We start from the raw sequence: 16,089 nt of genomic DNA on the forward strand, positions 1-16,089 counted from the left end.
CAGAGTTGTAGCCAGTGAGGGTACACATTTGCTCTGGTATCAACCTGGTTTTGTAAAATTCATGTTTAATTTGAAAGCAGGGCTGCAGAGAAGCACTAACCATCCTTTTCCCTCAGATAGCCACAGGAGCTTTTACAATGCTAAACTAAAAGGCATCATCTCCGAGTGACACCGCAGCAACTTTGAGTAGTTCTTCATGCAACTTCACAAGGTCTTCTGTCCCACAAAGGAATATACACAAAGTTTTTTTTAAAAATCTAAATGAGTCTTTGAGTAAGGTTTTTTGTTGTTGTTGTTGCTCCTGAATATATATACTAAGGCCTACAAAAGGCAGACGTTTTTGAATCGACACAAACCTACGGCATCCTCCTCTCCCTGCGCTGTTTCCAGACGACACGAAGCTGTTCCCAGACAGCGTTGCTGTTTGGCAGCGCGGGAGCACGGCGGGTGGGTGGCTTTACAGACAGCTCCTCGCCATGGCCAGAGGGACGGCAGCGCTCGGACGGCGCGGCCCAACGCCATCTTGTGGAGTCGTGCTCGGCTCCTGCCTTCCCTGAGCCCGCCGGCCGGACAGCCCGGCCGCAGCCCGGCTGGTAAAACCACATTGTCTCCTCAACAGCAGCACCCTCCACTTGTGTTGTGCTTGATGGCTTCAGTAACAGCGAGGCAGATGACTGAGTTTTGAGTTTGTGAAGAGACTTCAGAGCATCTCTCTTAGGGGGCGGGGTGTGTATTTAGGAACACCCACAGAGCAGGAGATACCAACACTTGCTAAAAAACCAGCTCCAAAACCAGCCACGTGTACTTACGAGATGGAAATGCTTCAATTTCTGCATGTCAGGAGAAGACAAGCCCCTGAGCTGGGGAAGGAAGCTGTGCTTGCTGGGCTCCTCACAGTGTTTTCTCCATTGTGTTAGAAGTGAGATTGGGTTTGTGATCATGGATCAGGTTTTTAGGGAGCAGTGCAGCCAACCTCAAGCTCTGAGCAACACTTTTACAACTTCATAACCTGACAGCACATGCTACTGAGAACCATTGTTTCAAAAAGCCTGAGCAATGAGCATCTCCCATGACAAAAGTAAAAACACAACTAACAATTTAATCGATTACAGTCACAGTATAAAGTAAATTGTATTTGATGACTCAGTTTTGGAGGTAGTAAAGGGTCTGTATAGCACCTAGAAAAGACCCAACGCAGAATACACTATATAATCACAAGAGGAAAAATATTTTACCCTGAATTTATACTGTGTGCTTCTTCTGAGATTCTTCACAGTACAGGCTTGCTCCTCTCCAGTGTACTTTGGGTGAAACACACTATCCTAGAAAAAACAAAACCAAACAAATTCCCATAACCAAGGAAGTGCTCTATGTACTATAGTCTGTACCGAGAACACATTATAGCAAAGGGGCTCTATAGTCGAGTGGGTTTTTTTATTATTATTACTACTTTTAAACTGCAAAGCCACAATAATTTTCCTTCTAAAAGGATGCTGTAACTGATCTCAAAAGTATAATTTTGCTGTAAAATAAGCACAAAACCAATCATGACAGTTTAACACATGTTACTAGAAATAGAAGTGACAGATGACAGAACACAAGCACACCACACAGCAGTGAGAAGGACACAGCAGACTGAACTAGTAAAGGACAAGCTGCCCTATACCTTACAGACTCCTGGGAAGATTTGTAAAGTAATCATGGATGACAGCACAGATTTTTAGCTAAGGATTCATAATTCTGCTGTGGAGCAGAACAAATCTCATAGCTCTGTCCTGCCAAGCACCCAGTACTCCTAAAAGACCCTCCAAAGCAGCAATCCACTGTCTTCTCAGTGATCTCAAATTAATAAATGAAAACTCAACCGAAGTAATGCAGTATGCTTTATAGTAACACGGTACTTACATTATCTTCTTCCTGAATTTCCAGGGTGTAGGAAATCACTTCTTCTGGTGTACATCCTTCTACTTTATTCCACTGCAATGCGATCCACGTAACACCAGCTCGAACAAGCCTTGGTGCAGAAGGGGTCTGAGGAATATTACCTGCAGTGTAGCATACCACCTCCTGGCTGTACCCACTGCACAGAGACAGAGAAGGAGAGGTATATTAAAACAAAACCACACGGAAAAAAAACAGTGTATTTAGAGAAGTATTTCACATTTTCAAAAAAAATCCAGACAATGTTAAAATTGCTCGGGTGGAAGAGATAAGCCCTCAGTTAGGAAATGTCAGAACTAAGATTAGAAAACACAGGATTGTATGTGTCCTCACAGTCATTTTTACAGATCTCATCACAATAACACTGCAAAAAATAGCATCTGATTGCCTAAAAATATTAGCTGACTATTCACTGTGAAGTAAAGTCTCACTTAACAACGGGGAACTAAAACATAAGAAACAAAGCCCCAAGCGTTCAACTTTTAGATGCTGAACTTGAGATGCAGTTTCCACCTTTTAAAAATTCAGAATACAACTTCTATTTAAGCTACACCTCTAAAAGCAGAGTGCTTCAGCAAATCTAGTCCCACTGTTTCAGATATCTCCCCTCCAGAGAAAGCAGGGAAAATCTATCCAGTCATGACCATACATGCTCAGCATCACGTAGAAGCTGTCTGGTGCAGGCACAGATACCTTCCAACCCCTCAGGCTGGGTCTACTCCTTTCCAAATTTCCCTGCCCAAACTTCTTTGCATTTTAAGCTGAGCATCAACTTGCTCTTTTGCTCAGCTCAGGTTGCAACCAGAGAGAACATCTGCAGCAGAGGAGATGCATGCTCTCATCCTGCACACAATGACTTGAAACATAATAGGCAGTTGTGCCATGAAAGTGTAAAAAAGAGTTTACTTAAGACTCCATGCAAAATAGGTCATGTACAATGGAAATTTGAGAACAAGGTTTAAAGCAGACAGATTTTGGTGAAAACAACAGAACTCTCAAGTGAAGGTAACGTTCTTGCACTTTTCAAATCTCAGTTTCCAAAGTACAAACGTATTTTGTTCCTTAAAGTCACTGCATAAATTTAATACACATGACAAGCCACATCTCGTTTTTCTGAGTCTTCCTTCGCAAAAGTAACGTCTGCTGAAATATTCCTACAGTTAAAAAAAATCCACCTACAACTAACACCTGAACAAGACAAAAATGATCTTAAATGGTAAGTCTACGAGCATTACAACCAAACAAAACCATCTTACAAAATGAAGTGTTAGATGACACCATCATGTCTTAATTTTGAGTGCTGTCTATGAAAATAAGCCATGTGCTGTTGGTGCTTATCTCATAGATTAACACAGAGCAGCTGACCATAAATATAGTTCTTAGTTCACTCCCTTCTCAACAGCCGGAGGAAAAAAAAAAAAAAAAAAAAAAGAGAGAGAAAAAAAAGAGAGAAGAACAAAATAAGGTGGGGGGAAGGGTTGAAGCATGCCCTAAGATATTTTAAAAATCTGGAATCTGGCAAAGAAAAGAAATGCCAAAACTGGGAACTTTGAACAAAACTGTCAGTCCCCTTCCAGTTACACTCAGCAGCTCCAGTTCAAGTCTCTTGCTCTCTCCAGATCAAGTATTATTTCAACAGTGAGGGAAATAATCTTGCAAGAAGTTGGCAAAAAGAGCTCTGTGCATACATGAAAACAGTCCCGGTGCATCTCAGAGGGAAAACACAGGAACATGAATAAAGAAACTTTTTAAAGCTATATATTACCAAGAGGTTTGTGCTTTGGAAGAGAGAACAATACAGGAATGTCCCTCAGCAAAACACACTGCTATAGACCACTAGTGTTTCTTTTTCTGTCCTTCTTGTAATAATGATTAGATCCTGTTTAGCTAAGAAGGACAATAAAGGAGTACACAAGAGCACTGGATGTTTAGCTTCTTCACAGCTAAACTTTTCCTGGCCTATTTTCCTTCTGAGAGTACAGGAGGGCACAGCCCCTGCAGCACAATGCCTCTTTGGGCACACTCCGGTCCTCAGCTGCAAAACATTTTAGCCCCGTGCTCCCCAGCAGCTCCCGGATGGTTGTGATAAGTCTGATTTCTCATCATCTTCATTTGAGCACACCTGTTCATGTGCAAAGAAAAGCAGAACCTGAAACCCATGTTGCAAGGCCCTTGGCCATGCCTGTCCTCTCTCAGTCCTGGCTCTCTCACCCCTCTTTCCTACCCCATCAGCCACCTCTGACAGTCCTGAAGAAAAGGAAGGGACTGTACTGCTGAAAAAAAAAAAAAAAGACAGAAGGGCTTTGGTTTAAACCAGAAAAATAAATATATCGAGATTCCTTTCAAAATCTGTAACTTAGCTTCCTCTTGCTTGTTTTTCTTGGTTCACAGAAGTCCCTAGTGGGAATTTTACATAACAGATGTATTCTTTTTGTATGAGGAATAGACCACAAAACACCATTTAACACCTCAAAAGGAGCCTATCTTCCTAGGCTAACCTCATCCCACTGAAGGTACACAGCAATTCCCTGGGAGGTGAATGATACCACCAGGGAAGGTGTGACATACTCTAAAGCATTATTAATAGAGCAAATGTCAGATATTTAACGCAAAACAATTAAGAAAAAAAAAACAAAAATCCCCCCAGAAATCCCTCTTTACACTGTCATTGATAGTTAAACTTCTCAACCACCACCTTTTCCTCAAGAAAGCGTGTACCTTGGGTAACTTACCTAGTACCGATGTCATTCTGAGCTGCTAATCGGAAGGTGTAACCCAAAGCTGGACAAAGCTTAGTCAACTTGCAATGCTTCTGGCTTCCAAAGTAACATTCTCTGAAACCACTGTTTCTCTTTCCCTAGAAAGAAAGAAATCTGTAATTGCATAGCTATGAAACAAAACCACACTGTTCTTATTTTAAGGAGAGATATTAAAATTAGACACTGTCATACAGGCACCGTGCAAAGAAAGCTGTGTAAGCCACCACCAGCATTGCTACACTACCTAAAATAATACAGATCACCACAGTCAGTCTGCTGTCAGATTCCTCCTCTTTTCAGTTTATCTTCCCGAGACGTATCTACAGCTTCTGTCATTCTGCTTGAAACGCAATTTATCCTACCCATTAAGCAAAAAGCATGCAAGTTAAGGGTGAAATTAATCTCTGAATCGACCCAGTCACAGGAGCACAGGAAAGCTGCAACGAAAGCTTTTTGAACCTCGAATCCCACGTAAGCCCTGCCTGTATCCCACAAGAGGGCTCCCGCTCCCCGCCGGCCAGCCGACTGCTGCCAGACAGGGACAGGCCTGGGTGCAACCCTCTGCTCAGTAAATCAGAGAGATTTACTCATCAGGGCAGAGTATTTAACATGCCAGCTTCTGGATCCGTCCCGCTGCTCCAGAGCAGGCGGCATGTGATGAGCAAAGAGGATTTGATGGAAAACGTGCAAGTCTGTTAAGAAATGTAGATGCCAGAGGTATGGTTTATGGGAGCGTCACATCAACGTGACCCCGGACAGTGACAAAGCCAAGATGGGGCAGCAGCGAGAGAAAGTACCAAGACACCTCTAGGTCCCAAGTCCTTCCTCAGGTACATCCGGTACAAACCAGCACAGCCAAGGACACAGACATTCAGAAGTTCTCTCCCTTCCCGACACGTTTAAAACAAAACAAAAACTTTTTCAATCCAACCCAACTAGGGATGCCCTACAGTAAAAACCAAGCCAACCTCTTTCTGCAGGACAGAGACCCCAAGACAAGAATAACTGGTCTCTTCCCATGCCACATGTGGGAAATGGTCAATCTGAAATCTTTCAGGAGAAAGGGCATGGATTACTGAACTCTATATAAATAATATGTACTTGAGCTGAACCAGTTTAAAGGAGTTTAAATTTCAATACTTGAATATAAAATTAACAGACAATTACTTCACGAAGAACCCAAAAGCACACCAGAACAGAAACCTAGCAAAGGACATCCATGGGCTCAAACTGGTCTAGGAGATAAAGTTATGCCCATTTCTGCAACATCTTCTGACCCAAGAGCTCTGCTATGCCATTTACTATTTTTGGCACCTGTTCCACAATTTTTAATTTTTATTTTATCTCAGGAAAATTAACATCTGCCCATAGACAAGGCTACTCGTTTCACCTGATACACACCAGCCTGACAAAAGACTCAATGTTGCTATGCCTAGGCAGACTAACAGGAAAACCATTTATACAGACGTCCCTTACTGCAACCAACAGCCTCACCTGCTGCTGCCTCCTTGGGCTCTGTCTGTCCTCCCACACACAGTCCTTCCTCCATGCTCAATACATCACTTCATCATTAAAGATCTCAAAAAACCCCAAGTGGGACATATATTTTTCACTGCCACATTCTCCAGCCCCTATCAATTCCCACTACTTTTTATTCAGATTGCAACCCAGAAGGAAGAACTCCATAAAATGTTTGTAGTAAATCTCAAAAATGTGTTTAGAAAGCTGGAAATTATCATGAAGACCTCCAGCACAGCACAACAATTTGGAGGCAACGTAGGGACATTTAGCACACTGGCAAACAGTCATAACTTACTTTTATTTACACAGTATGATCCTACACTTGTTCTAGAACTTGGCTTTATACCCAGTTTTCTTCAATTTCACCCACCTGCTCCAGCTGTAACATTACCGTATAGCTCCAGTAAATTAAGGGGTGGAATTGGAAGAGAATCATGAATCTTAAAGCAAAAGTCTTTTGTAAATGAGAAATAATTTTCAGACCTAAAATCCCTAGATATACAATTATATGATAAAACTCCTTTTGGAAAAAAATAATAGGTCATCATACTTCCCAGCTCAGCAATAACACACTTAAAATCCAGACTATACAAAACCTAATTAGTCATCTTATGTTTTAGTAAAATATCCATCCATCAGTGCAGGACTAGAAAGAACAGGGTTGGGTTTTTTTCCCCCTATCCGAGCTCTTTTATAGCTTCAGACGCATTAAATTAATTTTCCTCCAACTCTTTAACGACTTAATTATTTGTAAAGCATTTGAAAACATTTAAATTCTTTTTGATTTCTGCTTGGTTTTTTAAAAATAATTTTCTAATGCTTTTTCTCCAGAAGAACAAAGTGACCAAATGCTAAGTATGCGGTCAATAAACAGATGAACCACGATGGCTGGCTAAAAAGGAAAGTCATGGAAAATCTCACCTGTAGCACAATGCCTGTACTGAGAGCAATGGGCCAAGGCAACTCCAATTTGTCAAACTGGTGGGTTAAAACTTTGCAAAGGTTGCCAAACATTTAAGTCATCTTCAACTTTATAACAGTACAAATTCTGGTCTCATATATATATTTTTCTTCTAGAAGTGGTGTTGTACATTCCCCAGACTCGCTTTGAGACCGACTGGTATTCAAGTTACTCAGACTGGCTGGTATTTTGGATTCTATTGGCACTAATTGGAGAGGCTGGCCGATATTTCTAATTATCCTGGCATTAATAGCCTGGAAATAGTCTCTCTGCTCCTTTTCTCCCAAGATTTATGAAAGCCCTAATGCTGGCATAATTATAGACAGGAACAACTGGCAGGCTGGTACTGGCTGCCACCCAAGAGTCTTGCAGCTTTCCCAGAATCCTTCATCTATTCTTTGTATACTTGACATCCAACTTTTAATCCTTTGAATAATGTTTCTTAAGTTGCTTAAAATACACTGTACCATTTCCGCAAATATTTCTAATCCACAAATTTCAAAGGGAGACCACTGTCTGACTTCTTCACTACCCTGCTTTCCCCAGCCTATGTTCCCTATTCTTCACAAGGACAACCCATAGTGTGACCATCATCAGGGCCTGTCAGAGCAAACAAGAACATTCCAGCTCCACAAATCCATCAGAATCTGCACAATACTGTAACACAGAATTTTACCACAATTGTAAAGAGTTTTGCCTGCTATTTCTGACGTATTTCAAGCTAGACACTCACTTTAAACAAGATACTTAAGTTTCTCTTGGAGATAACATTTATTGAAACAAGGGTTTTGAGATTTTAAATGGGTTTTGTTGATCACGCTTCCTGTGGCAGACAGTAAATAAACATGAAAGGAGGAATGGGCCACTGCAGATACAGTACATGCACAAATAGAGCACAGTCCTTCACAAGACCTCAATGCAAAAAACTGAATAAAAGCTGCCAGCATCAGCTCTGCAACCAGGAGGCAAGGTGGCAATCTGCTGCAGGCCACGCCAGCATTAACTTCTGTGTTTGACTCACGTTGGCAATAAAAAGCAACAGTCTGATATTCAGTCTGACACAAAGCTGCGGAGCTAACTGTCAGCAATTACTGTAACACACTCCAATATCTCTGCAAAACTTTTATTGTGCAAGCTCTTATAAAAGTAACTGACTTTTCTATATACACAAACTTTTAGAAGACAGAACAGGACCTATGGAATATCCCTGAAATTTACACAGAAACCCATTTTATTCAAGACTCTCCTCTTGCATGTCCCACAGGAGCAGCAGAGCTACAGAACAGACCTAGAGGGCAGGTCAGTGAACAAACACAAGCCCAAGAACGAGCGTGAAGCTCCGTGTATCTGAATTCTGGTAGACCATCACTGAGATGCATGGCCCAGATTACCAGCTCATATAAGTAATCACACTTCTGCTAGCCTTGAGAAGTTTAAAACTTTGTGGCAGAACAAAATTATCACCATTTATCTATACATAAACATTTTATTAACTATCTGTCACCAAATTATTACATAGTGTGGTATTGTACCTGTCTCTCTCAAGTAAATTAAAATGAGATGCTTACTGGATGAGAATTAAAGCTGCTTTTGAGTTCTGTACAAAACAGTGACACACACTGCATGAGAGGGATGTCCTTGTCTCTGGCTCAGGAACAGTCCTCCACTTGCCCACAGAGAATTAATAGAATACTCTCGCTATCCATATGCACAAGGGAAACATTTATTTACCACCACTTAATCACAGAACGATCATTTCACATCTGATTAGTGACAAAGGCTTGATTCTTCCAGCAGTGCCAGCAGCATTTTTCAGTGCAGTTACAGTTTATTGATTTTGATGAGCGCTTGCATCAGGAGAAAACATCACCTCCTTTACAGTGATGTTTCCTATTTGATATATTTTTAACATTATTTTTTCCGATTAGCCTTTTGCTTACCCCGAATAATCAATCCTGGCACAAAGTCATCAACTGACTAGTACAGGTTTGTAAGTTCAAAGGGTTCAGGTTTGTAAAGATTATAGAGAAAGAGCCAGAAGGTAGAGTTTCCTTAATTACTAATTTGAACTGATTTTCTTGTCAGACTGCTATTGCCAATCCAAGCACCTGAGGTGCAGGCATGTTCAGATCCTACTGAATTTCAAAATACCTGAGAAGAGGGGCTGATCCTAACTCCTCTGAAGCCAATGGAAACTTTGCCAGTGTACATCCATTTTAAACAAGTGACAATTCGCTGAACTGGCCTTTTACTTTGCTGTTAAAGAATGGAGACTGTCCTCCATAGTTCTTCAGGCATTTTAAGCTAAACCAGTTTATTAGCAAGGCATTCAACTATAATTCCAAGTTCTACATCAGTACTGAGAAAGAAAGTATTTGCATTTTCTAACTAACGTGTAACGCCAGTCCAAATTGGGAGGGAAAAAGGTAGAATAGCAGGAACAGATTTGTCTATTGACTACTCCATCTTCCAGAGTCTGCAGGTCAGGAGAAACACCAAAACTCAGAATTAAGCTGAAGAAGCAGCAGCTGGGTAGAACTGGCACAGTGATATATTAGAGCAGTATAACCTTCTCTTCATCCAAGTAAGTCAAGAATACAACACACCTAATTCTAATGAAGAAACAAACGCAAATGATTTGTGTTTCATCTAAAGCTCATCTAATGGGGTAAAAGAAGATTTTTAAAGTATATATGAGAAAAGACAGCTAAACCTGAGAATGGGAATGGTACTGCAGCTATTGTCAGCAAGATACAGTAAACAAAAAATCCCCACCAAAACCCCTACAAAACAAATCAAAAAACCAAACCTGCCTTGAACGCTTTTCTCCAGTCCCTCAAGTGACCCTCCAGAGGAGCAGGGAGCATGTGACAGGCGGGTGGGGTGCATGGGGCTTGCCAAGGAGCAGTGCACCCAGGGTCCCAGGCAGAACCCCCCCAGCACCCAGCTGGCACTGCAGCACCTCAGCCCTGAGCGACTCCCCAACTCTGCAGCCACGAAGAAATGAGATGCTGTCCTCTTGCTACAATTCACAACCTCACTTAATCCTACGGCTATGAAACATGCCACTTCTGCCATTGTCTTACAGCAATAATTAATTTTTTGCTTATACAAGCGGTGTCATCTACACTCCTGGCTGCTTTTAGATGCTGTAAACCATACCTCTGCCCTGTAAAACCAGGAGGAACTAGTGGAGATACCATCGAGCATCTGACCTGCTCCAAGGTCTGAGTTGCCCCAGAGAAAGACAACCTGTTACCCAGGGTGTGGGAGCACGGAGGGGCTGCCGGAGCCCCTCCTTTGGTGGGAGCGGGTAGCACAGCTCGAGCCGGGGGACACACGGGCGTGCCTGGGGTACAGCCAGCCACGCTCGTCTGACCACCTCCACCACTCCCCGCATCTCCTGTGTCTGACGGCAGTTCTGTTTCTACAGTCTGAGGCTGCAGCCTTTGCACAAAAGCTTCCCATGGTCTGCGTGTTGCTTCCGTGTGGCGAGGGCTTTCGTGGCTCGCTTGCACTCCATCCTTCCCTAGAAGGGGATTCAACTTCTCAAGGCAGACTGTTATTTTAGGGTGTTTTTCTGACTTTATCATCGGACACATTTCTTGTTCTCCACTCATGCAAAGCCCCCTCTGCTTTGCAGCCACAATTTAATTTCCTTCTGATTGCTGATTTTCCATGTTTATATTTTATTCTGTGCCCTGTAGCTAATGAATGTTGCTCTAGCTGAGATCTGGCAGAGCACTCGCTGTTGCCTGGCAAGCGTTCTCCTCTTCCCTGATGTATTTATTTCTTGATTTCACAAGGACACAGTGTGGCATTGTAACAAAGCCGGTGCTTTTGCTTACGTGGAGTTTACACAACCAAGTGCGAGGGTACAGGGCATTGCAAGTGAATTCTCTTTTGTACTTGGGTGCCATAACTCTGGTGGCTAACTGCACCCTACGTCAGAGACACAGCTTGCAATGGCACATGAAAAAGTGAATGGAACAGCTTGTTGAGCTCACTGTTGCAGGTAGATGAGGCTCCTACAGATGCAGGTGCACCCAGCCTCTATCTTCAGACTTTCTTCAATAAGCCTTAATAGCAAGTTTTAACTCAGCAATTCAAAACTGGATTTCTGTCTCATATCAGAAAGAAAAAAAAAATTCAGAGAAGCTACACCTGTGGCATTAACCATCTCACAAACAACTACATTTCAGTCAGGAGTCATGTCAAACCACTGGAGATGTACCACGTTAATTTGTGGAGGGCCATTATTCTTTCATCTTTGCTGGCTAGATATGCACTGGGGTCTCACATTTCAGTACTATTACTGAGAAAACAAGGAAATTAAAATAGACAGACTGAGGGAATATGGATGCCTTCATTTTTCCCCCTTGGCACATAAGCTAGCCTAAACCAAACTGCTTTTGCCCTATGAAAAGCAGACATCATCATAATTCTTTCTGAAGACAAGACTCCAGGTATATACTCAGTATTATAGGGTTTAAAGGACAAGAGCATTTTAGAATTGCTTTACATATATCCAAAGTTATGACTAGGCTCCATGTGGACAAAATTAACATCAAAAGTATTTGCACTGTATTAATGGTCTGTTGTTGGTCTTTCTTCTGACAAGAGCTTTTGTTGCTTCCCTTCCCCTTGCAGGCTGGAATCATTCACATTTCCTCCGCCTCACTGCTCGGTGCTGTTATGTTCCCGTGGCTCCAAGTTAGTGGAAGCCTTGCAAGAGATCACAACCGCAGAGTCAGGGTGTCACCGAAGATGTAATGGGATCATCCTGGCCCATCCTTCTGAAGAAATATCTTTTAAATCTCCTTTTCTGTGACCTCATGCTCCACTTTTTTCTTCTCCACTGACAATCTTTCCTCTTCCATTATGCAGACAGGGGCAGCAAGCCATTCTGAACTTCTTGTTTCGTTTTAGTTCAGTTCAGTGGGTTTCTTGTCATGTAGACTCCACTTTGCTGTGATAATGCACACAAATGTTTGCACAGTGAGAGGTTCTAAACATCCAACAGGTAGCAGAATGATAGGAACTCATTACTAGCGAAATGAAGGAAAATTATTCATAACAGAATAGTCCCTTTAGGATATTATTTTTAGGCTACTAAAAGCCTCAAGAGATGTTTCTCAGACTATACAGATAAACACCCCTTCACAGGATTCATTTCCTGACTCACCATCTTTTTTTCTTTATGTGTTGCTCAAGACTTTTCTGTCACCCGATAAATATTTTTCCTTGAAAGATGATATTCACTGTCTCATGCTTTCTGCAGAAATATGGCTTGCATAACGGAAAGGAGTCGGAAAGGGATGGAGGGAGGACTCACAACCAGAACCCACCCTCCAGCAGATCTTGCTTTTGGCACTCTCCTCAACAGCATGCTGCTCACTGACAGTGTAAGATCTTTGGGACAGAGAACTTATTTCCTTTTGTGTCTGGAAGGGGACTAATTGACGCAAATTAATCCAAAGGACCCCCCCTGCATACATTCTCTGTAGGAAGGGCTGCAAGATGATGCCTCTTCTCCCTTGAGGCAGGACCAGTGTTGTATTCTGCACTCAGACAGCATCCAGAAGGAAGAGATCATGAAGAGAGCTCTAAGATACATCACAAGTAATTAAATAACAAGTAATGCTAGTTAACAAATAAAGTACACCAAGTTAGCAAGGAAAAGTTAGATTTCAGAGTACAGAAGCAGAACACACTGAAAAGTTTTCCCTCCACTGACCCTTTCACCTTTCCAACTCTTTACCTAATGCCATCAGGATTTCATTTGCCTACTTCTACTTTCTCCTGTATTTAATTATTTTTCTTAACTCAGCAAATCCTTGTAAAGTCTGAGTGCCATTCATTTATGCATTTATTTCAACTAGTCACTACTTACCTCATCCCACTCCAGAAGGTAGCTGGTGATTTTTGAACCATTATCAATGGGTGCCTACGAACAAAGGTAAATAAAAGGTGATTTTGGGGAGTAAGAGAAAACTACTCCTCCCATCCCCCAGGAAAATGACTACAGTTCGAAGTGAAACTAAAGCTTGGGGTTTGCACATGGCTTGGCAACCTCTTAACAAATACCGAGAAGAAGCTGGACGTAATGAAAACACAGTTAAGTCAATGCACTGGGAGGGATTTGTCAGAGTACAGTAAGTTCAAGTCCCTTACAGAAAAATTAGTCTCAGCTTTAAATTATTTTCAACAGTTATGCTCACTTCCAGTAAACTGTGTTTTTCACTGCTTTCTTGCCCAATCCAAGCATTACCTACCTTCCATTGTAAGGTTAAGGAGCTTTTGGTCCTGTGTGAGGGTTTGGGTGGGAAGGGACACTCCGGTGCTGAGCTGTGAGTGGTGAAGCTTACTGGCTCTGAGCAGGATCCCTTTACTGAGTTGTACGTTGCATATACCCTGGAAACAATATTCAAATGGTTATGAATCTGCTGACAGTTACAAGATGAGACAGCACTGCCTCAGCCACAGTATTTGACTACCAAAGCATCCATGATACCATCCACTAATGACAGATTTCTCACAGACCAGTGGCTATCATTACTGCACTTCACTTGACACAAGTATGCAAAAAAATTCACAGCAGAAGAGGAATATTTTGGTTTGTTTTGTGCAAATACTCCCACAGACCACAGTTATCATCATAATTTTTTCTTTCCACCACCATTCCCTTGGCTATTGCCAGACTTTCATACACTGTGCTAAAATCCTCTTTGCAATACAAAAGAAAGTATGAACTCATGAGAAGAAGGTATGAACTTAAATGCCTAGTTTACACTTGATTCACATGTACCACGTTAAGTGTAGTAACTGCTAGGCTCCTTCCGTGGGTACAAGCTTCTCCTGCATAGCTCAGGTGTCAACACTCAGTGGAGCTCCATGAATTAGAACTAACACAGCTCAGGAACACTGCTCTGATAAACTAAAAATCTTCAAAGCAAATCTGAGTTCAGGCAAATCCTCTATATATCAGCAAGAGGGTGGATATACAATACCAAATAATGTGGGAAAGTGAATACAATATAGTTGAGTGCTTCCTCACGAGGGGCTCTTCTCTGAAAAATTAATGATGTTATTTTTTCCCTTCACATTTTTTCAAGCAGCAAAAGAAAAGTGCAAATTGGAAGTCTTCTACTCAAAAAAAACATTCACACCATGACCGGACAATGACCTGTGAGCTGGCTATAGCCATTGTGTACTTGAATGCAGAGTTTAAGAAAGGGCAATTTCTAAATTTGTTTTCAGTAGATAAGAGTAATTTATGTACAATAGCCACCTACATAGAATCAAACCTTTTGAGGGAGGTTCACAAGGACTGCTATAGCACTGCTTTACCCATCACCTGTTAGCAGTCAGGAGTGAAAATAAATGCAATTAATTAATTGAGTCTGCATCTGGCAAGTGGTATGTACATGTGCTGGAAATCAGCATAGCTAAGCATCAAATACATCACTGGGGAATACAAACATGCAAAAACGATCTTAATGAGCATCTTCTGCAAGTCATTGAAGCACTGAGCACAGTCCTCTCTGAAGGTACCAAAATAATACTACTTGAAGAGGTAGGAGGTAGATTCAGAGCAAAGCAGGTTTCTCCTGGGTGCCCAGGGCCCAGCAGGGCAGGAGTAAGCACAAGCAGCTTGTCTGCGTGGAAACGAAAGCCCAAGAGATGCTGCCAAGGTTAAGGTGACCCAAGGCAATCTGCTGAGTAAGTGCTGGCCCCATAAATTTCTTTACTTAACAAATTTATTTCTTCACAGTCACTAATACAGAACACTGTTTCAGTGAAGGAAAAAATGTCATGGAAAGCAAACAGTCAGCCTTTTCAGTGTCGGTTTCCTCCACTACAAACACGTGCTGCTGCTTTTTAAGTCTGACTTTTATATTTAAGAGTCACTTCTTTTTAAACAGAAATTGCTAACTGTTCACAAATGACTTCTAATTTGGCAAACCTGCAGGAAGGTGGAGGGAGCTATAGGTAAGGAGAAAGAAGTCGGACAGGATACAGGGCAAATACCCACAACGCCCCTAAAAATCACACAAGACCTCAAGGCTGAGCTGTGCTTGGTGACCGCGCTGCTGTTTGAAGCTGGCTTTAAAAGTGATGCTCCAGTGCTTACAGCAGGAAGCTCAGTAGTGTTCTACAACTTTCTCCTCCTTGCTACCATCCGCTCGCTGCTAGGGCTGGGACTACTGCCTGACCTGGGAGTCTGCATCTTATTTTCAAGAAGTTTACTTTGGGTCTTGTGTTTCTGCTTGAAAAGTTCATTAGGGCTCCTCTAGAAAGTATTCTTTAAAAAAAAAAAAAAAGCTACAGTATCAGAGCAAGACAGACATATTTTAGTGTTGCATCCCTTTTAGAGCTCAGAGCAAAGTGTTCTATAAAGTTTTGCAAACATGAGCAGCCTTGATGTGAGAAGGCACGTCAAAGCTAGCCCTTGTCTTGAAAAACAGAAGGAAAAAATAGACAGGGGTGAAAGAATTTTTTTAAAAAGGATATCGAGCATAAGTGAACAGGATGTAAATTTGAAGCCTTGGTTCATAAGCAAAGTCTTCAAAATAAATGCAACGTGAGCAGAAAATACAGTGTTAAACAGGGAGCAAAACTGAGTGTGTTAATATTTAATAAATTACACATTTTTTAGAAATAAAGAGCAATATGTTCTGAAAAGTATCAAGACAGGTCAGTGTGAATCCAGTTTTTGGGGTTAAAAATGCTGAACTTACTATGATCAGATGGACCTGTAATCAGCAGATTTACTTTACAAAGCAAGGAGTATTTATGAAGGAAATTAAATTCTTGAGCTACGCTGTATAATTAGACAGAAAACTTTCACGTTTATTCTCATATATTTGAAGAGTTTATATTTAAGAAACATTCACACTAACTCAC

General features: G+C 41.6%; 1 protein-coding gene across 1 annotated transcript in view; it reads right to left on the reverse strand.

Moving 5' to 3' along the window:
- The window catches only part of FNDC3B (fibronectin type III domain containing 3B), a 208,998-nt gene that overhangs the window by 51,186 nt on the left and 141,723 nt on the right, over nt 1–16,089 (reverse strand). Inside the window, exons 10-14 of the mRNA XM_074912198.1 lie at nt 13,458–13,596; nt 13,076–13,129; nt 4,674–4,798; nt 1,906–2,080; nt 1,236–1,322 (exon numbers count right to left, since the gene is read on the reverse strand). Coding sequence (XP_074768299.1) covers nt 1,236–1,322; nt 1,906–2,080; nt 4,674–4,798; nt 13,076–13,129; nt 13,458–13,596 — 580 coding nt within the window. The remainder of the gene's footprint in view (nt 1–1,235; nt 1,323–1,905; nt 2,081–4,673; nt 4,799–13,075; nt 13,130–13,457; nt 13,597–16,089) is intronic.

Source organism: Athene noctua, chromosome 8 (assembly GCF_965140245.1).
Source record: "Athene noctua chromosome 8, bAthNoc1.hap1.1, whole genome shotgun sequence".
Lineage (NCBI taxonomy): Eukaryota > Metazoa > Chordata > Aves > Strigiformes > Strigidae > Athene > Athene noctua.